The sequence below is a fragment of the Ambystoma mexicanum genome, chromosome 5q (assembly GCF_040938575.1).
Source record: "Ambystoma mexicanum isolate Mex_15411 chromosome 5q, UKY_AmexF1_1, whole genome shotgun sequence".
Taxonomy (NCBI): Eukaryota; Metazoa; Chordata; class Amphibia; order Caudata; family Ambystomatidae; genus Ambystoma; species Ambystoma mexicanum.
The window spans coordinates 244715633-244741230 of NC_090933.1; the positions used below are offsets into that span (position 1 = coordinate 244715633).

At 43.6% G+C, this 25598-nt stretch overlaps 1 protein-coding gene across 15 annotated transcripts in view; it reads right to left on the reverse strand.

The window, feature by feature from the left end:
- PTPRM (protein tyrosine phosphatase receptor type M) overlaps positions 1 to 25598 on the reverse strand; it is a 2094608-nt gene that overhangs the window by 276454 nt on the left and 1792556 nt on the right. For all 15 annotated transcript variants that reach the window (XM_069620757.1, XM_069620755.1, XM_069620756.1 and 12 more), the window contains 2 exons: positions 12983 to 13070; positions 1027 to 1103 (listed from right to left, as the gene is read on the reverse strand). In XM_069620757.1, the coding sequence (XP_069476858.1) occupies positions 1027 to 1103; positions 12983 to 13070 (165 nt within the window). The remainder of the gene's footprint in view (positions 1 to 1026; positions 1104 to 12982; positions 13071 to 25598) is intronic.

Genomic DNA, 25598 nt, shown 5'->3' on the forward strand with positions numbered 1-25598 from the left:
ATAGTTTTTATTTTTCGTAGTGTAGGTCTTATTACAACTCATTGTGCCAGTGGAAATCTTGCAAGGTGGGCGATCCAGGGTACAATGGCCCCCATCACGTGACTTGTTTGAATGATGACTATAAGGGGTGGAGTGTACTATACAGGCCCCCATGTGATGTCTCCACACATGGTTTCAGTAACTCCTTTTAATCACTGGCATCAGTATTAAAAAAAAATGAAATTCTGCATCTACAGGAAGGTCCCCAGTATGTTGTGACCCCCAGTTCCAGAATGTAGTAGCGCAGTAAAAAATAATTGTCATGTTTTGATTTTTTGCTTTGAAAGAAGAAGCACATTTGTATTTTTCTTCCTTTTCCCATGCTGCGCCAGTGCAAAAATACGTCTGCTGCTGTAGGCCTTTAGATAAAAATGAATTTCTCTTGATTTCCAATTCCACTTTTGATTTTATTCTTTCAACTGAAAACATGCTGTCTGCTAAAGAATTTATTCTAATGTAAAACATTAAGTTAACATGATGCAGAATGAACAAAGAGGGGGCCTTGAATAATTAAAGAGCCTACATATTTAATGAAATGTCTTGCTTGCATTAAAAGTCCCGGTTAACAGCTGCAGACTACTTTGAAGGCGACTTAAAAGTGTGGCGGTGACAAGAGATTGCGAACCACCGCATTAAGAATTACAGAGTTTTGTCGTATTAATATGCAAACTGCTTCCTTTTAAATACGGATCTATGCCAAACTGTTGACAAGAAATAACATTTACTGTGCCCATATGTTCATCAGCAGACGGGCAGCATATCGGCCCTGGTGAGGCCTCGCCTGCGTGCACTGTGTTTCCAAGGCACAAGGCATTCTGGGGCAACTATGCGCCATGCTTTGATGAAATGTTTCATGTGTTTTCGTGGCAAGAACAGACGCATCTTGCCATCAGTGCCCATGAGAAAATAATTACGTGTAAAAAGAGTTTGGGCAGCAATTGTGGAACGTGGTCTCTTGTGTGACCTATACCACCAAGTTGTACCTACGTCAATATAGTTTCCGTTGATGTAGTCCGAGTTTGTTTCTTCTTCAAGGATTTGTAATCTGACACGAGAATGGTCATCTGAAAAATGAAGACAAGAAACAAGAATATTAAGCAATTCATGACACTCCAAAGAGTTATAAAGAACAGCACGTGCCACTTATCAGACCATGGGCGATGTCAAGTATTGGCCACTGCAACCTCTTATCACTTAGCTGACCCAAAAGCGAGTTGCAATGAATGCATAATCAGGCAGTCACTCTAAAGCTGGGTGTACAGGTCCTGGATGCCTCAGGAAAATAGCACCCCACTGCACCCTTCCGAGGAACCACAGGCAAGTCCAGCTTCTCCTCTACAATTTCCCAAGATTTTTTAGAAGGTGTCTGGCTTTGGAACACTTCAAGCCCATCTCACATTCAGAAAGAAGCTACAGACGGCTGAATTTAGACAGGCCTTTGGTCTTTGGCTTTGGGCCTTTGGTCCATAGACATCAGTGGATCAACCCCCCAATCCTTTGGAACAAGTAATGCGTTCCAGAAACTCAACTATTGGCACCTCCGGTCTGTTATACTTTTCAGACATTGCCTCAAATCCACATAAAACCACATAAAAATAAAAAAATCCATTCCGCATGCAGAAGGGTTTCATTGAAAGCAATTTGTAGTGTTGACAATTAGTATCACATCTCTGCATCTTTGCCTCTGGGTGGCGCTGTCTGCAGGCTCAGGGGGCATGGTCAGCCATCATCAGAATAGCCCCTGTATTGTTATTTTATATTTCCTTTAACAAATCTGTATTTCTGAAAACACAGACTTCGATTCCTTTAATGCACCTGCAAGTTATCGGGGAAACCTGGCAGCACACTCAGGAAACTCTTTAAGAATCTGAGTTGCATGCACACTGGTTTCACCGTGACTGGAAGGAGACAGGTTCATTTCAATGGATTGCAATATTCAAAATGCCACAGCAGTTATTGGGATTTTGTTTCTATACAAAAACTCCTGGAGTTTATCAGCACTGGATCCTCTCCCAAAGTCCATGCCAGAGGTATTCATTAACCACACCTGTGACTGTGTGTGCAGCTCAATTATGCAGCTCCGCCCTGGCTTTTTACCCTGCTAGCACTGCTTAGAAGCTGCCACAACCTCAAGCTTCCTTGTTCTTGCATTGCATTCTGAACCGTGTGCAGCTACAACCCATTTGGAATCTCTCTCTGCCTTGTGGAATATTTTGCCTTGTGATTTCCTTGGGACTTTTCCCGGGTCCTCTGCTGCTTTGCTCCAATTCTTAAAGCTTTGCCTTGCAGGCTCAGTCCTGCACCCTGTGCCTGCAGCCATTGTGTTTTCTTCTTCCCAATGTGCTGTGGCCCTGCAGCAATTAACCCGTTTCTTGTCCTTATTTCTTGCAGAGTCCAGTCCCTGTACTGTGTCCCTGCAGCTTATAGCATCTGTTACCTGCACTATTTTCATTCAGTCTCCTTCTCTGCTCTCTGTTCTGTCCTTCCCTTTACTCTCAAGCTTTATCCCATTAGTCAGTCTCTGTTTATCTTGCTTCTGTTTGCACCCTCTCACCTTAGTTCTTGTCCCGTTTTGCCTTGTATAGTTTGTGTGTTTACAGTCCAGTTTTTCCAGCCTTCTAATGTTAGCTAGATCCAATTACCATGCACCAGTACCCTGCTCAGTTGTACCAATACCTTGCCTCTGTTACCTTGTACCAGCTCCTTGCCTCTGTTACCTTGCGTCAGTTCTATGCTACAGTTTTCTTCATTCCTAGTTCCTGCGTCCTGTTCTTAATTCTTGTTTCCCTTTTGGGGCTCGTAATCTCTAGTAAGGGTTTGCTGGTATCCACACCTGTGCCTCTGTGTATTACTTTCTACAGAGATTGGCTTCTCTGCCCAAGAAGGCAATATCCGCCCCTTCCTTTGTCTCGTTTTTCCTGTATAATAAACGGCCAATAGAAATCGTCCTTTTTTGTGTTCCGTCTTTAATATGCGGAAATATCATATAGAACTGCATGAGGTTTGCCAGTCACAAATCAAAGAAAAATGCAGAAGATTTCCTCTTGGAGATATGGGGAGGATTATCATAAAATGACACAGTGTTTCAAATGAGGTACTCCATGAAGTGCTGTATGCATAACTCAAAAATGCCTGAATTTGTGAAATGCAAGTTCCAACAAAACAGCATGAAAACAGATTCTTCACCTAACCATAGTGCAGGACACACATGTTCTTGATAACCATAAATCTGTGAACCAGATAATCTGGCCTGTACCAGATAAGAAAGCCAAATTGGAAACACCAGTCTGTTATGTCCATGAGACTATAGGCACAAGAGGAAGCCGCCCGGGAGGCAGTATGCAGGGGAAGTGCATGAGTCCTTCCAGTCTTCCCAAGGTCCAGACAGCTGGTAGGAAAGACCTCCCACTACAACTCCAATATCCAATAAATACCTTTGCAATTGCTTTTTATGGACCCCCTCAAGTCTGGTTCTGAGGGTGATGGGATAAGGGACACCCAGAGAGGGGCCTATAGTCGAGACATACCCAACATGACGAAGTCGCTCTCAGGTGGTAGAAGCAGCCTCCTTTGCAAAAATGCAATATCTAGCAGAGAGCCTTGCTGTATTTTATTGGAATGACTGGCCACACTCCACAGACAATAGAGGTGAGGTACACCAAACCCAAGGCAAGGGGAATATATCCTGACCCCTTCTTCACGTACTTCAAATGCTTTCCCTCACTGAGCCAGAAGTGTGCTATAGAAAACCTGCACCTCATAATTTACCAACAGAGCCTGCCCCAACAAAACCAAAACACTTTTTTTCCATTAAAACCACACTGGAATCGGCAATAAAAAATGACCAAGGAAAAGGGAACTAAGATGGCCAAAGTCATTTGATATTCCACAAGCCTAAACCCCTTTACCTGTAAAGAAAGCAGCAAACTTGGGAGAGAGAGCAAAACTGGCTACTCCCCTAGAAAACTCTCACAGCATATGACACATTTCGAGGATGCTGACCAGCCGTTTGAAACCCTACTCCCTGAGTTCTGTCAGAAGCCTCACTCTCAATCCAGGCAGTATAAAAGAGGGCCTGTTTCCTGGGGCTGGATGAGGAGAAGGTAGACTGCAGATGTGCTTTGCGGTGTATTGACAGAGAAGCCAAATGAAGGTCCAGGAACTCTGAGAGAAGGTAGAGATACCAGGACCATAGAAAGACTGCAGACACTAGGGCACCATACCTCGTACAAGGCGAAAAGAGTATTCTGTCTCCTTCAGAGTGCTAAGTGCAAACTATATCTTGAAGGCGGAGAAGGGACAGAGAGGAGAAGAGAAAGAGGCAATGGATGAAGGTGGGTATTCAGGCTTTGGGAAGCGAGATAATGACCTCGGCTAAAGACCTGCAGGGGAACATAGCCCAGACCATGGCCCAGGCAAGATAATAATCAGAGGAAACAACATTACACATTCCGGGTGCAATATCCCAGACCCATGCCAGAGAGATTGAAAAGGAGAAGAAGTGAGATGGTTGGGCAAACATCCCCAGACCGTGTAGTACTGAACCTCAGAACCAGCACTGTTGGGTTCTATGCCATTTTTCTGCTCTCTGATGGTCGCGCATAAAAAAGGCTGATTTATTTTGGTCGATTTTGTTGTGCGGCCCTCAGAAAGCAGAAAAAGGACATGACCAAATCTTTTTTTTCTCAATTCGGGGAGTCCCCCCGCCTCCTGAGCCCACCTTTGCTCCTTGCCGCCCTGCTCCCTCCCTCACACCTCCACAGCATACATACATTAACACACATATATGTTAATTTCCCATTTTCTTACACGCACGCACACCCACAACCCACACGCTACAACACACACACACTACATGCAAATACACACACTTACCTGAAACTCACGCGTCTCGTTCTCTCTGTCTGTCTTTGCCTTTCAGCCCCGGCACGCACTAGTGTGCGTCGCTGGGGCTGATAGTTCAATTTAGAAAGACTGATCTACGGGGTCACAGAGTGGTCTTTCTAAATCGATCTTTTTTGTAAAAGATCTTTATAAAAAGATCTTTTGACTTAGTGCCCACTGTTGGCACTCAGCCTGGAACAGACTCCTGTAAGCAATGACCTTATTGAATGCAATGCTTTCCCTTAAACAATGTGAACAAAATTAGCTAATGAATAACGTATTCTGTATTTATGCAGCCATATTGCATGAAAAATATATATTGAAAACTATCCATTTGTAATTTAGTGTTCTGCAAAGAAATTATGAATAGTGTACAAAGGGACAAGGTAAATAGTATATTTATAACATATAACAGTTTATATAGAGTTATATAGCTGCTGTGTATTGGGAACCTAACTAAAGCTGTAAACTTTATTTCACCTAAACAGTATGTGTATGCAAAACTCAGTCCTCTTGAGATTAGCAATACAGATGCCCCATTATTCTCTATTGCAACCCATACATTAAAGTGGTTAATAGTTACATCTGTGTTTACCCCGAATAAAAGCCTGGGTGTAAAATACAAAACAATAATTAAAAATGCATTCCAAACTCAAGATTTCCATGGTTATATTTTTTAGAGCTGATCACAGGGTCAACAAGATCAGTGCATAGTCTGTCAATAATAATAATAGATTCAAAAATAAGAGGCTTTGTACAGACCAGTACCGCTGACCCGGCAGAACAATAAGGCCTCATCTATAATGTGTCTGCTCCAATAGAAGCAGTCAACTAAAAGAGATGTTTCTCATTATACCAGAACACTAGTAACACATAGTTTAAGTTGTATAGTACAGTAATGTGCAGCACAGAAATGATGTCTTTCAAAGTGACACGTGTAAAATACATTAATGGCTAGAGATTTTGAACCCTTGTTCTGATTTTAAAACCGAAGATACATTTGAATTCTGTGGAAGAGGGAGAACCATAGTCAAATAAAAATTGTGTCTTAAAATGTGAATACATTTGCATATTTTAGTAACTCTGTTATGGATGTAATCACAATCACATCAAGGATGTCTCTGAATTCAGAATATTCTTACAAATATCAATATGGGCATATTTCAATCCAATTTTCATTTCACATTCCTAAGGCAATGTCTACCTCTTAGATAGCATATCCCCTTATGACAAAGAGAATTCAATAAGCAAAGAGGATCCTTGTGTGTGTGTGAGGTTGATACGGGTTCCTATCACAGTATCTGTCCAATCAAATATTGCCTCTTCAAATGATGCTGCATGGATGGAGTTTGGTGTGTGTTTAAACTCAAAACACATAGAAAGAGAGGAGAGTTATTTGCGAAAGCAGCAGAGGAGAAGAGCATGCCCAACGGAAGAAAAGTGAATTGGGGTTCCTTCAGAAGGCATTTCCAGAGGGAAGTGAATGCAGAGCCCTTTCCTGAGACATAACCAGATTGCCTGAAATGTTTTTTATGAGCAGGTGCACACACTGAAACGAAAAGCTTGCCTGACAGAGGTGTCTGGTGTTGGTTGATTTCCCTACCTGTCCTGGGCCTGTCTCTCTCCAAGACAGAACTGAGTACAATGATCCTAGAACATTTAAAGAAATGAATGAAATACCAGATAGTAATGAAAAATATTTTGTGGGACGATTTTTATAAGCTTTGTCAGTTAAAGGGAGAATATAGTACAGGGTGTATGTGTTTTGAGATTAATAATTCTAATTGAATCTGTGGGCAGTTTTGGCTTAGTTAGTCTCTCTCCAGCAATTTGGGATCGCTAGAGATCTTAATCATCCCAAACTGAAATGTGGAACGGCGAGACTTTATATTTGTTGTCTGCCCTCATCAATAAAGTAAATAACATCTATTCCTAATGAACATATTGAACTGGGGTGTTCAGGGGGGAATCCTATACCCAGAGAATAGTGATGGCGTTAGCTGTTATGGTACCAGGATTCTGAAAAGAAATTGAATTCCTGAAACCAAGTCTTTTTAAGTGTACCCGAGTCACTACCACAAATACTCTTGTATCTACAACCAAACTAGAAATTAATAGTGTGCCATAAACAGTATCCAATATTTTAGAATTGAATCAGTCTTATAATAAGAAAGTCATATGAAAGTCTCTGATGCCAACACTTGTCGATCATGTCAGTTAAAACTAAGTAAACTGTTTTGTTTTCAACAGTATTCTAGGAATGGTTTGTCTGTTTTGAATCAATTAGCCAACGTCAACTTGTATGTTTATACAGGAGAGGATTTTATTCTTTTTCCTAGAATGGTCATTCATATTTGCTTTTACACATATGGATGTTTGCCTGTAATATGAATCTAAACACAAGTGAGCTAACAGCAGGCATGTTGTTTATTTCATGTAAAGTAGCTGTCTAGATTTATGTGGAACACTGTGGGTGACTTCCCCAGCATTTAAAGTTAGGGGACCACCTTTAATTTCTTGATTTATTATCTGTATAAATAAAAATGTAAATGTTTGTTTATTCAAAATCTTAAATCTCCAAAAGTTCTTCACCGATTGCTTTGAAATTTTGACACAACGTTGCATTCGAATAGGCACGTGTTCTTATATACCTACTATACATAGATGTCACACCTGTGACAGGTAAAAACATGTTTTTTGGGAAAAACAGCGCCATCTGTGGACGTAAAAGCAACACACACTATAATAAACATTTTACATTTTGGGGGAAAAACAGCACCATCTGTTGGACGTAAAAGCAACACACGCTATACTAAATATTTTACGATTCCAGTTCAATTTTTCCGATTTAGAATGGCTCAAATGTAGCCAGACTTGAGGATGCACGTTGCGAGTACACCGATCACGTGCATCTCATTTAAGAATGTATTAATTTTTTCAAGATCTAGAGCAATAAAAATCATTAAAATAAAAAAAAAAAGAATGCATTAATTTGGCTGATGGGTACAGCAACTGCCAAGAGTTATAATGCTCATGGCAGAGGGCTGAGGAACACTAACTGAGCTAAGTATCATTCCATGCTGTTCGTATCCTCTAGCAGGCAAGGTAGCACAATGCAAACTCTGACTCATGAAGAGGGATAAGCGGGGGCACAAAACCCGGACTACAATTAAGGAGGGAATTGAACTGCACTCTCTGCCTCTGCCACTGGCACCACTGAGAGGAGGAAAGACTATATACCTGACTCCTGGATTATGGGTGTGGTGGGGGAGGGAGGCTCTTTTGCACTTTCTCTTTTCTTTCTGTTCCATTTAACCAGACTGAGCCACAGCAACGCGTGGCAGGGACAGCTCATTTAAAATAAAACAGAATATTCAGATTAAAAATAGCCTATTTTCTATCCCAGATTTTGAGGTGGGAATGCCATGGTGCAGGTGACTGGAAATGCAATTTCTCTCTATAAAATAAACCAGTGATTAAAAAGTAAATACATTTCATAGTTAGAACGCATTACACTCCTGTTGTGAAAAAGCACCCTCAGCAGGCAACAGGGGGCCAAGAATGACCTCAGTCTGAAAATATCACCAGGTAGCGAGGAAGAAAAGCATGTCATGCCCACAACCCCTAGGGAAAGAGGCGCAATGGAAGATCTGGCTCTGGTAAACGTTTTGCCAAAGAGAGACATATTCTGTGGGCAGCTCATTACCCTCTAGAGCCATAGACTGTTATGTGCTCATTGCCATCTGGAACCAGAGCCTGTGATTGGCCGATTGTCATTGAGAAACAGCCCTGTGACAGGCTCAGGGACAGAGACAACTAGAGCCTGTAAGGGGTTCCTTGCCAGAAAGTACACTAGTTGAGGCAGACTTGAAGGATGATTATCCTACAGCTGGAGAATTAAAGAATTTGCTGGGACACTCTAACCCTGTGACTGGCCAATTGTGTGGAAAACCTTCAGGGTGATACAACCCTAACTTTGCATTGTGTTATATAAGGTAGACCAGAACTCAGGACATTAGGACTTATCTAGAGCAGTATTTGTTTTGCAGTGCCGTTCCTTTTTTTGCTTAGTTACGCTCCCAATAGATCCTGCAGGCATTTGCCTAACCTTGTCCCTCTGTAAAATAAAGGTGTTGAACCGTACCAACTTGTGACTGCATTTGTGTGGTTTCACTCCGATTGTTGTCAACCCACACTGAGCCAAAAAAACACCAGCATTGTCTGCTTTGAGGCACTTAACTTGGCACACTGATCTCCAATTAACATGAGTAACAATTGGTAATACAACACCCCCTGATTGGAGCATGCTATGGGTAAACCACGCACGTCAGTTATAAGTCCCAACCCCTTAGATGCAACTATGTTAGCTTCATTGACAAGTAAAAGGGACATTGTCTGACGGAACAAAGGAAGCATTTAAAGGCCACACCAAAGCCCATGCGCCTTTGTTACATTCAATGATCGTTGATGAACATTTTGGTGTGCATATGCAGTGGCGCAACACCATTGAGCTGACACGGCTTCAGCCCCCACCCCGAAATTTTGGGCTATGTTAACTCGACCTTGCTGACCCACAGAACCATGGCTGGGCAGAACAGGAAGATGTAAAACAGCGCCTGGGCTTTGCTCTTAACGTAAAGCATTTCATTGTTAGCACCTGCACTGATATGCATCTGTTAGGCAATTGAACAATTGAAATCGTGATGTGGGTTAAGTAATTGCATCTAGACAACACAGGGATAATTCTTGTTTTGTAAAATGTCATCTCAAAGTAATTGCATGCCAGGGGGGCGTGGTTGGAAGGGCTGAAGGGGACAGGAAACCACTCATTCTCACAGCAGTCCTGAAGTGGATGCTTTCAGACTTAAAGGAGAGAGTTAACAGCTTGTAACATGGAATCTGCACTAGAATAATGTAATTAGAATGCGTAAAGAGGGTAGACGCTCCCACACAAATACGTTTGCCCCCCCCCCCCCCCACTGCCTCTGAAGTTAGCTTTTCTCCCAACATTTGAAGGGTCCGAAATGTAGGTTTCGTTGCGCCCCTGTGCATATGTATGCAGGTGTTCAAACAGCAAAGAGCTTTTTGGTGTACATAAAATGACAGCGACTCTAAAACCGTGTAAGATTCTGTGCCATCAGAAGTGTTACTCGAAATAATTAATCATTAAAGCGCATTTCTTTGGTAGCAGGGACGCCGCAGGAATACAGCCTTTGCTTATCACGGAGGCCTGTGATGCGGCACGTTTGATTTACACTGGCCGAGCTGGTTCCTGCTGCACCCTACGATTTATGGCTTCAGACGATCCAGACTTAAGGGCCTCATCACATGTTGGGCAGCGGTAATTCCACCGGGAAACCGCCCAACACTATTAGCGTTACCGCTACTCGGTCCGGCGCAATTTGAGCCAGATCATGAGTAGTGGTAAGGCAGTATATGCCCATTTCCCAATGCAGCAAATGGGAATGGCTGGTGCAAATACTGCCAGCGGTAATAGCAACGAAAATGCCCAGACCGCCAGCGCATTCACCTGTTGATGAGGCCAGCATCTAACACTGAATGAACCCATTTGAAAATGAGTACAAATAACCTCCTACCATAAGAAAAATGACATTAGAGGAAATCTGAATATTTTCGGTGGGTGACACGACTGGGGACTGAGGGCCGGCTTGATCAATCCAGAACAGTGCTTTGCCTGCCCTGTCCCATCAACGTTCCTCATATGTTATACAGAGAGCGTGCGTTGCCGCTGTAGCAGCTTGCACGTAGCTGTGTGTAGTGTCACAGAAATGTTTGCGGGACAGAGACACAAGTTCTGCTTCCTGCAAATATTTGTGGGCCACTTTCGGGAGAGCAAACCAACACACTTGGACATCCTAAAAGCACCTCCATGTCTCCCTTCACTCCGCCCACTGCCACCCAACCAGCCAGGCCCCACCGAGAAGGGCAGTGGGGCATGTTATGGGGGAGGGCAGCACACTGCTTGCCCTTGCAGGGCCCCCACGTTTACCCCTAGGTGACCACGAACTTTCCCAGTTGAATCCCTGGAAATGGTGGAGAGGTTTGTGGGAACAGAAAGGCCCAGCCTTTGAGTGATTAGGCGAATCACTGAACATGTCCGCCCAGCACTAGTGTGGCGTCTAGTAGAGAACCATGTTCTGGGTAAACAAGATTTGGGGGTGGTAGGAGGGATTTGAGGGTAATTTAATCTGAATAATAATAAATGGCACACTGTACAGTTGTTTTGTACATATTACATGACATAAAACACAGGTAACATGTAAAGCAAGAGCAGCAGATTTGTGATTGTGCATTCTTCTGAATCACAACATTGTTTATTAAGTCTGCATGCAGTGGTGGACCAGCGTCTATGAGTCTCAGACTCCAGCTGTGTTGGGACACCCCTTTTGAAAGTAGTCAGGCATATCTCTGGTTTTTAATATGAAATGCTGCTGGCATATTCCAACCAACTCCTCTGTCTTTCAAATCACCTAATAAGGCAGGAACGTGTCTGGCCATGTGGGTGGCATTCTGGTTCAGAGGCGAATGGACTAGCATCTCGGTGATGGACCTCGTAGGCGGGCACCAGACTGATATGCCTATGGATATATCTCCTCTGTGAAAGGTACAATGAGCTACGTGATTGTAGCTCCTCCTGCTTGGTACCATCTCAATGAATGGGCTATTTGGCCACGTTCTTCCTTAATAAAGGGCCGCCCCCAAATATGGCACAATCCAGCCAGTATCTGGCAATCAACGCTTAAGCCAGTCTCCTTAAGGGTGGACAGGCCTACAGGAAACTCTGGCGATCTCCCGGTGGGCCTCTCTATCATGGGCCTCTTTCCTATATTTATTTCCAAATTTTCCTATGGGAAACGGGTTGGGCTTGCTCAAAATATGATATATTAGATCACTTGGACCATTCTTTCCAGGGCCTCTTTTCGCTCCCAGTCCACCCCTAATTTCCTTGATTATGGATATAATGGGTTGCGAAAAGAACTTTCTGCTTCTTTCATTTGGGGCATTTTTAAAAAGAAAACCTAGCTTTGAAAAGCAGCAGCCCTTTGTACATAGTCATACATAGATCTAAAAGGGGGCAACGCTAAACAATGAAACAGGGTGAGCAAATCCTTGATTGTTCTCAACAGTAGATGCCTTATGAGGGAGGACTAGGGACCGGGAGAAGACGGGAGGGGATCCAAGGAGAGACGAGCATTGGAAAAGTGAAGAAGGGCTTAGCGGGACCTGAAGAGAGGAGTCTCAGGTGGTCTGTGATGTGTTGGCACATGAATGCTTTGTTACCAACACACGACTCCAATATTTAAAGGTCATTTGTGAAGTTGGGAGAGCACAGCCAACACTTAGGGGTCTCTTCAGACAATAGCTTAGCTTTACTGGAGACGAGGGCCTGGCTCACCCAAGACTTAATCCCAATAAACGGTTATGATGACTGGCTACATGCTTATGCTCTGTTAATAGGAGATATCGACTTACGGGGTGGGGTGCAAGATAACCTACAAGTAGAGAGGACTCCTTGCCATTACCTTAATGGCTGAAAGGTCAATTTAATGAAAGGTTGTTCAATTTATTTGCCAGATGATGGATCCAACAGGCCAAGAATTAATCTTGCCTAAAAAAAAAACAAGTCTTGATGATGAGTTCAATTATTTGGTAACACTGCTGGGTTTTAGCATGCACAGAAAAAAAGAACTCAAGTATATCCTATTTAATTTAAGTGCCGTTCTAATTCAGAGGATTGGCCTTCTGAATTGGGCTTTGACTGCCAAATTCCATGTTTATGTACTGATATTTTTCACAACATTTGAACTTCTGATCTCAAATCTTCCCAATGCAAATGTTGTACGAAATAAGCATGTACAAATCTAGCAGCACAAAGTTTCTGGCCACCTCCACTCTATCAAGTGAGAAGAAAAAATACCAAAATAAGGCCAGTTTATTGCATTTTTATTTACCCGGAAAGAGAGCAGGAGATGTAGTTTGTATGCAGCAAGACAAAGAGAGCGATCGGCACTGCAACCATCACGCGGTCAACACTTACATGCAATGATATTCCCATATCTGTTCTTCATTCTGTTCTCATCTTTCTTCGCTGTGTCCCACGGCGCCGACTGCCCTTCAAAGAAGCTCTAGCAACCAAAGAAAAGAAAGAAAAGCTAAGAATGTAACACTAGCCACGGATACATGAAGAACAGTTCAAACAGGAATCGCAAGGTCAAGAGAAAATGGCTGTCACTGGAGCAACATGCAAGTGAAGGGGCCAATCAACCAATACGTCTTGTAATTTTGTTTGCACGGTTTCCATTAAAATAATTAAACAGGTCTTAATCTTGGTCAGACATGTCCAGCACAATCCTATTTGGAAGCATTATCCTGGATAGAGACAACGGAATGTAACAGTCAACTCAAGTACTGTGTCCCGAGCGCCAATCCGTTTCCATGAAAAAATCAAGCTATCCGCAGTAGTAGAACAAGATGGGACGTTCCAATCTACTGAAGCAGACGCTTCTTCGCTAATGTACCAGAAGTGCCAGCCTCAAGTGCTGCCAACAGCAATGGTACTCATCCGTGGCTCTACGTTCAAGTAATTGCCAGTTAACCCAAGAGCGTGGCCAATTATGGTCTGCGGCTGCATTTCCAATGGCTGCGTGTGCGGACTTTCCGGGGCTCATTACGCCGACTCGCACGCATGCATCCATTTACTATCCTAAGAGAATGGCAGTCTAGTTAGCAGCGCTGCCCATCTCTGAATTTAAGATTCTCTCTTAGACGTCAGGAGGAATATGCAACAAATTCTTTTCAAGAGGTTTCAAAGACCACAAAATAGAAAACGATTATGTCTGAAGGCACCAGCAGCCATTCGGCTCTTATCGTCCAAATTAACAAAAGCCTTGAGAATATTGTTATCATTGTGAATTGCACAACTGTGTCACCTCATTTACTTAAAAGACCATAAAAGACAACCCTTTGTCCATATCTTAAAGGGATTCTCTGATACTCTCTCCAGTCTGAGCTTTTTTTTCGCATCTTTGATATTGTAGAGACCTAGCTCCAAGGAAGGAGCAGAGCACTTCGGAGAGAACAATGGCGCTAGCAAGAGCATCCTGAACAAGAGCTTCTGTACTCTGGGCCTCTTCGGCAATAATACTCACAACTCTCTGTGTGGTGGTGTTCTTGAAACCTCTTTTATTCAATCTGACAGTTACATTAGTGCCCTCTTGCCCTCTCTTCAGGCTCCTGCAATCCTTCACTTCAGGTCTTGCCTTCAGACCTCTCCAGTATAGGAATTCTTTTCTGGTCTGGTGAATACACACACCCACGTATACCCTTCTACCTCTGGCTGCACTCATGTCGCCTGGTGCCTTAACAATCAGAGTAACTCAGACACTTAGATTTGTAAACGTCCTCTATTGTATAGCGCCCCCACCCCTTCTCTCTAGTTACCCTCTCCCCAACCCATTCTCCTTCTTTTGGCATTGGATAGGATCTTGAGATCCCTTAGCCTACTGATGCCCGGCTGTTCTGTCCGTTCTCCTTGTGTCTCAAACCTCGTGCATACTGCTCTACTCCATTCCCCAGGGAAGGGATCCCCATGTTGTACGCTGGGCTGTCTGGGGCGTGATGGGTCTGGGTTGGATGTATCTGGGGGAGGTGGTCTGGGTTTTGTGCTTGGGTGAGGGGGAAGGTGAGATCCACAACAGTGTCTGCCACACCATTCCTGTTGCTGCAGCGCTCTCCCTGATACCAGGGACGTTCTTGGAAGAATCCACCAGTGAATGAATTGCACCTATAGCGAGGGCCGGGTGCACATACAGTTAAAGTGTTGTAATTTGCATGGGGCTGGACCCCTCCTGTAATGGCACAGACTAGCTAAATATCAATGGAAAGCAATCTCGAAAAGTTAGCTTACTGTATTTCTTTAGTGAGTCTCTGCAAGGTCACCAGGCAACAATAAGGCAACTGTACCTTGCTCATTCTGCCTTGGCAATCAATCTGCCCCTTACTTCTAAGACTCCAAAGGTCAGGGACGTTGCCTAACAGTTTTGTCTGGGCTGTTCTTTGGGGGTTGGGTCATGAATCGTTTCCATATGCTTGGTTTCCTTCTGTGGAGGCACATACGAGTTAAAACAATGTGTGGAATGTTACCCAGACACATTTCCAGTGGTTAAGAAACATTGGCTTAAATGCTACAATCCATGAATTTTTGATTTCTGTTATGTGCCCCTTGGTATTTTAGATTAACCCTTTGAGATATATATATATATATACACACACACACACACACACTATAGTGCAGCCGTGGCCACGCTATAGTTAAGGTGAGTATCGAGATACATAGGAAAAACGAAAAATTGATTTGCTAATAACTTTTGACACGCATGCCGGATTTGGCTGAAAGGTTTCAAATGCAAAGTTTGTCACTGGCCCTTCCCCCAGACTGAACATTTTAGGAAAGATTCGATAGAAAATTAAAAAGTTATTCAGAATACAAGAAAATGCTGTTTTGGCCTACTCCCCATTCATTTCCCCATCGAGAAAAGTCCACATTTCTGCAAAGTGAACAGAAAAAAATACTGGACCAAATTGGACCAGGTATGAAAAAACATGGGAACGAAGCGTTGACTAGGGAGGGGATGTAATAACATTTGACGAAGAAGGGGGGCGCCCTCTTCTCTCAGAATTATAGCTATATCTCCCATAGTGCTTTGCAGGAGAGAAGATTTTCAGAAATGAAAAGTCACCTTTTTTTTGTTTAATCCAAGTTATAATCGCGGTTATAATGGTAATAACTGCTGCAGCCAAAAACAAAAAGTGGAAAAATGACATTCGCAGGAGGAAAAAGGATGCAATGGCATCAGGCTAGAGGTGGGAAAGAGAACACCATTTGCAATTTGGGTGTTGGGCAGGCTGGGGATCAAGTTGAGAGTTCAAATGTTTTCACATAATCACGGTTATTTGGCAGGAAAACGCGGTTACAATAGAAAATGTGATAGGGAATGAAAGTGCGTTACATGAACACGAAACAATGAGTATTGGGGGAATGGGAGAAGTCTAGGGAGAGAACAGGAACTTGAGTGGGAATGGGGGAAGCATGGCAAGCGGAGGGGACACTGGATGAGTGCCTGGGAGGGCAGGGAAGAGTTTGGGATTTTTGCTGCTTTTTACAGATAACCGTGGTTATTTGCGGGCACTTACAGATAACCAAAGTTATTTGTAGTTCATTTATAATATAACCACGATTATGGCAAACAAGTTTTTTTAAAATAAATAGTTAAAAAATGTACATGAACACAAAAAAAGTAGGATTTTACAGTTACAATAAAGGTGGGGGTAATGGGTGTGGCCGAAGGCTATGGCTACTAGGTTACTTTAAGGAAACAAATGGTGCAATATGGAAAGTAGACACGGTAAAAAAGGCCACTGGGCCATAATTGTTTTATAATCTACAAAGGGCTCGAAAGACATGCATAGTGTCTTTCGGCTGAGGCCACGAGTGGGCCCAAAAGACAAACATAGTGGAGGAACATGTACAGTGGATACGGGCGAAGGCCATGGTTAGTGGGTCTGAAAGACATGTATATTGGCCACGGAGGAAGGCTGTGGCCACCTAGTGGGTTGAAAAGAAACATATTGGGGGAACATGTACAGCAGACACAGCCAAACACTGTGGCCACTGGCCCTGGCCGAAGTCCATGGCCAGTGGCCTGTACAAAAATGATGGTATAACAAAACCCTTGAAATTCATTGAAAAAACTTAAGTTAAGGTGCAGTGAAGTTGAGCCAATTTAATGAACAAAACCCTTGAAATTCACCGGATGTGGGAAGTCATGACCAGCTTAACTCAGCGCGTTCCCGTTGCCAAGCCCATGAGCATTTACATATTATAAGAGAAGGGATAGACCTTATGATGGAAAATGGCATTAAGGGGGACTTAGCATTATAAGGCACATCAACAGGAGCACGCTGAGTTAAACTCAATAAATATAGTTGCTGAATAAATATTCTTTGAATATCACAATTTGCTTACACCTTTTTTTAAAACACCCCCTTGGGTGAAATTCAAACAGTCTGTGACTAAAGGAATGCATATCCATTTGCAACTGCAGGCCACTTTTTCATTGGTGCCTGAGATAGTTTTATGCTCCAGTCCGAGCATGTGAGCCGCCCCTGCCCATTTTCTCCAATCTAAAAAATAAATAAAAAATAAAAAGTTTGAAGACATCTGGTTTAGAGGGAGGGTGTAAGTCAAAGGTCTTAATTCCAAGTTAGGCGGTGCGGCTAAAATTGGCAGTAATGCAGCCGTGACAGAGTTACTACTGCATTACCGCACCAACCAACTATGGTTTTGGCGGTGAGGTGGAGGAAAAATCTCTAACAAAATGTTGCAGGCTGCCAAAAAACTGCCATTTTGGCAGAATTACCAACACTAGCCCATCCATGTCCTTTTAGGTGTCTTCTGCCTCAGCCAATGGGACATCAAGTGACACGCCCTATCCAGGAGGCTATCTTCAGATTCTAACCCTAGAGAGATGAGAGTTGGTGAAAAGTAGCCTTGCTCCCTTAGTGGTGGTCGGTGGGCACATGTGAATCCATGAAAGATACCAATGCTGAAGTTACAGGTAAGCAACATACTACTTCTCCAGCATTGGATCTTTCATGGATTTACGCCTTTGAATAGAGTGTCACAGCAGTTAACATTTTGTAATAGAAGGTGTAATGGGAGAAGGCATACTTTATTGAAACAAGCGTTGTAGGGCGGCTCTTCCAACCCTTGCTTCAGCCTCTCCTTGTCTCTCCATGCAGAAATGCATGACGAAGGTGTGTGGAACTGCCCAGCTTGCTCCGCAGCATGTGTCCGACAGGAGGACCCCTGCCCATAGAACTGCCGAAGACCAGACTGACTAGTGCAATGAGCATGAACGGGTCCCTGTAATGGTCGATTGGCCTGGATGTGTGCCATCGAAATTGCAGTGGAAACCCATCTGGCAATACCTTGCTGCTTTCAATAGGTTGACCTTTCTTAGGGGGCAAAAGCCACAAATAGTTGCGACATTCGCTGTCTATGTAGAACTTCAGGACTCTTCGAAGGTCCAGCGAGTGTAGAGCATGTTCGGCTGGTGTGGACGGATGCACGAAGAAACCAATGGGGTTTCTTCGGTCTGCAGGTGGAAGTTGGACAACACCTTAGTAACAAACATAGAGTTTGTTTTTAAGACGACCTTGTTCTTTTCGAACCGTAGATATGGAGGTTTAACAGATAGTGCATGTATTTCTGACACCAGTCTGATAGATGTGATAGAAACTAGAAAAGCAGTTTTCCAGGACACAAACTTTATGTCTGTAGTTGTCATAGATTCGAACAGAGGTTTAATTAGGGCTGACAACAAGGTGTTTACACTACATCGAGGTGGCACCTTTTTTTGAGGGGGATAGCAGCGCAATAGGCCTCTCATGAAGTGTGTTACGATGCAGTCTCCATAATCTGAGCTTTTCCTTGTTTGCTGGTGCATCTAGAAATTGCCGCCAAATGCACTTTGATGGACGAGTGCGATAAACCATCTGTTGCTAATTTTAATATGTATGGTAGGATTTGGTGAGGTTCCACACTTAACAGATTCAATTGTTGTTGAGACTAGCAAGTGCAAAACCGATTCCATTTGTATATATATCATCCGTTCGTGGACTCCGCCCCAGCAGCCTTTAGGATGTTTAGGCATTCCTGTGTGAGTGGGACTTGTCCATACTCATTGAAGTCAGGAGCCAGGCCTTTAAGTTAAGCACCCCTACGTTGTGGTGTTGCACCTGCTGGTTCCACATGGTCAGCAGGTCAGGGTCTTGAACCAGAGGGATTCGACGGTCTTGGGACAGGTGAACATGCTCTGAGAACCATGGTTGTCTCGTTCATGTTGGTGCTATGAGAATGACCATGCACTTGTATGGGGCAATCATTTGCAGGACCTTGCGTTTGACTGGCGCTGGAGGGAACGTATGGGCGAAGATTCCCCAAACGTGTTGCCTAGCGATCGATGGTGAAGATATCTGCTTGAGAACAACGGGCATTTCTTGTTCACCCATATGGCAAATAAATCGATGGTTGGTGATCCCCACTTGTTGAAGATTTGTAGGAGCTTCCTGTCTGCCAGTTGCCATTCGTGTGACTGACATTGGCTCTGCTCAACTGATCTGCAGTTTCGATTTCCTTCCCCGGAATATGAAATGCTTGTAGTTGCGTGTTGTTTTCGATAGCACAGTGCCATAGCCATTGGGCATCTCTGGAGAGCGTGCTTGACCTTGTGCCCCGTTTTCGTACATAATACATTGTGGTCGTGCTGTCTGTAAACACTCTTACCGCTTCGCCTTTGAGCACTAGTTGGAATGAGTGAAGGGCGTGGGCCACTGCCTTCAGCTCCAGTATGTTCATGTGGAGTTGTGTCTCAGTCGGAGACCAACAGCCCTTTACTGATAGCTAGTTTGTGTGTGTGCCCTATCCTGTTAGTGAGGCATCCGTGATCAGGGTTTCTTGAAAAGGTGAGTCCCTGAATGGGACTCCTTTGGTGATGTGAGATGGCGTGAACCACCAACGCAAGCTGTCTGTGAGTGACTTTGTAATGGTCAATTTGTCGTTCCATGTTCCCGTTAGCTGGGACCATCAATCCGCTAGGAATTCTTGCACCAGTCTCATTTGTAACCTGCAATGCTGTATTAGGGGAATGCAGGACAACATGGTGCCTAATAGTTGCAGTTGCATGACAATTCTGACTGTGATCCTGGTACCCGGGTAGAACTTCATGATCAGACAGGGTATTGATCTTACCCTCTCTACCGAGGGACATACCCGGCCCTCGTTGGTGTTGAACTGTGCCCCTAGCAACACTAACGTGTTCGATAGCCTGAAGCAGTATTTGCTTGAAATTATTGTAAAGCTGAGACATAAGAGGGTGTTGGACACCTGCCGGATCTCTGTATCCACCGCCTGGTGTGATGGTGGTCATACTAACCAATCGTCAAGATATGGATACATATGGTATCCTTATTTCCTGAACGATGCTACTCTTGGGGCTAGGCCTTTTGTGAATGTTCTTGGGACTGAACGAAGACCAAATGAGAGGACTTTGAATTGATGGTGATTTGTGCCTACTACGAATCTTAGGAACTTTCTGTGGCTTTTGCAAATGGGACTGTGAAAGTATGCGTCTTTGAGATCCAGTGATGCTAGGAAGTTGTCCACCCTTATTGACTTTATGACATCTGCCATGGTGACCATTTGGTACTGAGCATTTTTTACCTTGCACGTTTGATTTTCTGCATGCTACTGCTGATACCGCCGAGTCGGTGTTGTCTGGGATGTAAAACATTGCGGGGATACCTCCAGTACCTTACATTTACTTCTCCAAATAGACTTTTAATGCTGGTTCCGAGAAGGGTTTTCTCATGAGTAACAACCCTTGTTCCCAAACATGGTCTAGAATGGGAGTTGACATTACCACCTTCCTGCACTTGTGCATTAAATCGAAAAGGAAACAATCCTTAGTCTGCTCAGATGGCATTATGCCAAATTCCTCACAAGCCCTTTGGACCGTATTGTGAAATGCTATTATGTTGTCAGGTAGAGGCTGGCGCAACGGTTCTTCAGAGTCTTGGTTTAGACCCAAGTCTGTGTCCGTCCAGTTTTCCGGCTGCAGTGATTTAGAGGTAGTCGGTGTCACTATTACCTCCCTCATCGTTCATGGTAGAGGATTAGAATTCTCCCTTTTCTTGACTGTGTGGGGAATGTTATGGCCTTGGGTAAGCCCCTCGTGTTCTAATGGGGCTGCTGGTCCTGTTTAGTCGTGTGTGCCTCATAAGCTTGATAGGCGGTTCCCTTTGTGGTGAGGTTACAAGCCTGGTGGGTGTATTGTCTCTTGGTTAATTCACCTGGTTTCTCTTAGCCATCCTGTCAGACCTACCGGGTTCCCCTGAAGGTCCTGGTGCCTCATTGGGTGCTTGTTTCATGGCTGGTTCACTGGTAGCCTAGTATCCAGTTGTTGAAGTAGGGACTGAAGAGTAAATAGTACTTGTAATGACAACACGGACTGCAGGTTGAGTAAAGGTTCTGTTGGCTGTGGAGGGGCAGCCGGGGTCTACAACGTCGGCTCCGGTAACTTCTGTAACATTGGTTGCACAGTTGCATCCTGTGGCCAATATATGTCTCCCTCAGATGACTGGGGTGAGTACCCCTGTTCAAATTCTGAATTAGTAAGGTGCTCCAGTATCTGATCTGGAAGAATTGACGAGACTGGAGACAGGGCTGGACTTTTGGACGCTATATTATAGGGTGATCCGTGCCTCCGTCGGGTGACCAAGGTGTGTTCTGACCAGCAGTTCAAGGACTATTGGCCCTTGTTGTACACGTGCAGCATCCTCTATTTCCTCTTGCTCCTTTCTATCTGGTATATGTTTGTCTCCAGACTTGTGTTTGTGCTTTAATTTTTCTACTTTTCCTTCAGTTTTCCTGATTTTTTACATTTCCTGCGTGCCTGTAGACGAGGACGCTATAATTTCCTTTTCTGGTCCCTCCTGTTGACGGCACAGACAGGAAAGATGTTGGTGACTTTCCATGTACCGTCAATGCTGTGGTCAATGTTGTTTGGCCTTCCGTTAACATCACCATCGTCGTTGATGAGGAATTAGTCGACACTGTCGATGTTAGGCTCTTCACTGGCATGGTTGGCTTCGACGGGTGTGTGGACGATATTGTCATTGACAAAGATTTTGTCTGTTTACCTGTCAATGAGGTTGGCGAAGATGGTTTGATGGTTGGCGATGATGACGAGGCCGACAACGATTATATGGTCGATGATAAAGATTGTGCCGTGGACGATCGTGGCGCCGTCGATGGTGGTTTTCGGGTGACAGCAGGAATTGTTGCGCTTGTTGGCGTAGCGCTTGCAGTGGATTCCGTCATCGTTTTCGTCCTCGGCGGATCTCTCGTTGCCGAGGTCATCGACGGACCGACAGATTTATCCTTCTTTTTTCCTCTTGAAAGTAGTAGAAGAAGACATTAGTTCCTCTGACCTTTTATAGGTTTTTATCTGGCTGATCTGTCCTCCATCACACTTCTAGAGGACTCAGCCTCCGAAGGGGGGGGCACCTTCTCTCATTCAGCCAAAGGGCTAGTCTCTATTTTCTATCCTTGAGGGGTTTTGTGCTAAAGGTGGCACACATTTCACAATCCTCCAGAATGTGATTAGGGCCAAGACAGTATATGCATTCTGAATGCTTATCTCCCTCATACACATTCTTAACTCCACATGACCAGCATGCCTTAAAAAGGGCTTTGCTTTTCTCTTCCACATTATGAAAAGTAAAAGCACTTATCTGTGTTTTTATAAAGTTGTGAAGAAGTATTTAAATGTTTCTGACTGGTCTCTGGCATTTTTTCTCCAGGAGAGAAAGCCTCGAGGACTCTTCAACGCGATGTACCATTAGAATCTGAAGATGGCCTCCTGGGTTTGGCTTGTCACTCGACGTCCCATTGGCTGAGGCAGAATACAACCAAAAGGACATGGATGGGCTACTAAAGTGTGCTTAAAAGCTCTATTATAAACTATAATAAAATGTTACTGAGGATCCCCAGCCTGTCGACGGGGAACATTCAAAGCATGTGAATACATGAAAGATCCAATGCTGGAGAACTATGGAGCTATTTACCAACACTGCCTTTCTCAGCCCGTGTTAATTCTACCATTATTGGTGCTACTACCAATTTGGATGCATGTGTGCTTGTTTAGAAATGTATGTGATGTGTGTGTTCTTGTGGGACTTTGAATGAGTGCGGGTGAGCTTGTGTGCCTGTAAGGTTGTGTGCATGCACCTGTCAATAAATGTGCAAGTGCATGGGGTCATGCAGTTTGTTTGTCGCAGGGGAAGGGGCATTGCACCAGCATCGTGAAGGTGAAACACTGTGACAATGTTCACATGTATTTTTGGTGCAGCTTTATGAAAGTGATTAACCCTGGTAAGTATTGTGGATGCATTATCATGACAGTAGAAATGCTGGTAGGTATTGTGGGCACATCATCATCAAATGATTTGCAGTGACCGTACCTGTATAATTTGTGGGCACATCATCATGAATGTGATTTCTAATGGCAGTGCTGGCATGGATTCTGGGTACATCATCATCCAAGTGACAGTGACAATGTGGTGTCCAGTCATTTGGTCGACTGAAAACTGGTCGAATGACATTTGGTTGACGCAATTTGGTCGAAAACCAAATGGTCGAATTTTTTTTTATTTATATATTTATTTTTCGGGTTTTTGTTTTGTAAAAAAAGGGGTTTTTAGAGAAAAAAAGGGGGTTGGGGGACCCCCCAAAAAAATAAAAAAAGGGTTAAAATAAAAGAAAAATTTGACCATTTGGTTTTCGACCAAATTGGTTCGACCATTTGTCTGGTCGACCAATTTTTTTCAACCAAATGTCTGGTAACCTGACAATGTCATATTATTGTGTGGGTGCAACATCATGAAAGTGGTTTACAATGATAATCCGGGCATATATTGTGGGCAGAGATTCATTTAAGTGGCAATGCTTTCTGTAAGGGATCAAGAGTAAGACTCAGACACTGTGGCATATTAAATGTTGGTTATAAACTTCTATTGTCAAAATAATAAGAGGGGTTGAGAAAATCCTGTCTATTCCTAACTCTACAAGGGGGTTACTGGCATCAACAAAACTAAGGAACATCTGTGTCATGATGTTAAATAAATAAAGCGTCCTCAGTCCTGTGTCCAAAACCCTAAACTATATAGAAGGTGAAAAGGAGAATTTCTCTGAGCTATAAACTTATAGCTTATTTTTGAAGTTTCAAACAAAGTTCTAAAGTGCAGAAAAGGAATAATGTCCCACTAGGAACGGGGTTCTCCCTTCCCCTGTACTTCTTCTAGTGGCTTTAAATATAGTTCTATCACAGTTCTAATGTATTCAAGTGGGAAGACTCTTGCCTTGAATCCTCTCCACAATATACAGTTCTTTTGAATTACACTTATCCTTAAAGGGATCTGGTTTCTCCCTTTTCCATTTTATCACTGTTCCACAAATCCACAAGGGGTTATGACCCCTGAGCTTTCCTTAGTTCTTCTCTCCCTGGTATACTTTCCTGCCACAGTATTGTAGTTTATCCTTACACAGGATACTGTGTAAGGATAATGTTCCATACTTTCAAGATGGGGTTCTTAACCCCTTTGCTCACTTCTTCTTTCACCCCTGGTTTACACTCCTGCCAGGGTATAACACATGTCTTATTTGGGTGTGAGTCCCAGACTCACTGTTTGCCTGTTTCACTATCCCGCCAGTATAAACTGTGGCTTTCATCAATCAAATAGGAATTTATGCATATACAAGATTATAATCTCACTATCCTGCAATGGCGTCTTCACTTTCTTTTCGCCCTTTCTTGTACCCAAGAAACAACACTGCTTCAGTACTGGGTCAACTGACCCCAAGCTTTGCATCAATTGTACTGTCTTTACTTTGGCTTTTCACAATGTTCGTATCCATATCAATTATATTGCCTTCTCTTAGGCTTTTTGCAAAATTCATCTCAAGTCTATTGCCTTCAGTTAGGCATTTCACGATATTCGTGTCTGTATCAATCATATTGACATCTCTGTTTGGGTTGTCTCATGTTGGGGCTGGCATGCAGTATTCACCCTAAAGTGCTCAGCAACCCATGTGCTCGCCCTGGGCTTACCAGTGTTTCTAGGCATTTTCAGTGTTTGTTGTGCTTCTCTGTCCTCTCCGCTTCTCGCCCGTTGGCTGGCAATGTCTCCTGTGAGCTGCTTCATTCTCACTTGGCTTCCCTCTGTGTCTGGCAGCTTCAGCTGCCCGTAACAGTGACGTGGCAAACCTCTGCCGGCTTGTCTTTGCTGCATGCCGCCTCCGTCAGCTTCTGAGCTCCAGTCCACACTCCGCTTTCCTCCGCTGTCGCAAACAGCATCAGAACAAGTTGAATGCAGTGGCAAGCTCTGTCTCTCTCTCTCTCTCTCTCTCTGGTTGCTCAGCTGTGTGTATTTTAAATGTCCCAGTCTCACTTAGTAGTTTCCAATGACTAGAACGTAGCGTTGGTTTGCTGTGTTTAGTCATCCTTATTGCTGTGTCCCTCTTCCTCATCTAAGTACTAGAAAAGGGCGAGGGGTGCATAATATTGTTGGCTTAGGAAGCCTGGGAATTCAGCATCCACATTACAATAAGCCATACAGGAGTGTGGTATACGTCCTTAGGTGTTACTAGAAGTTACCACTGAAGGGTTGTTTAAATCTAATATTCTCTTGCCCCCCTGGAGTTTGTTTTCTCCAGTGTTGTCCTCCCACAGATAATCACCCCCAGTGTCAGTGTCAGATAGTCTTTGCCTGTCCCTGGCCATGTAGAAACTTCGCTCCAGAGAATCAGTGACAATTTAGTTAGATTCGTCACACTTCATATATTGTGATCAAAGAATCATAAAAAGGCTGTAAAATGTTCCTATGTGCTGTTGGTGTTCTAGCATCTATTGGATTTATTAATGTGCTAACATGGAGAATCGATTTGTAAATGGTATGGCATTTGACCCCATTGTTCTCTGAAATTGTGATGTAAAATGCAAAATTCAACCCATTATTTTGCAAAGGTTCTTGGA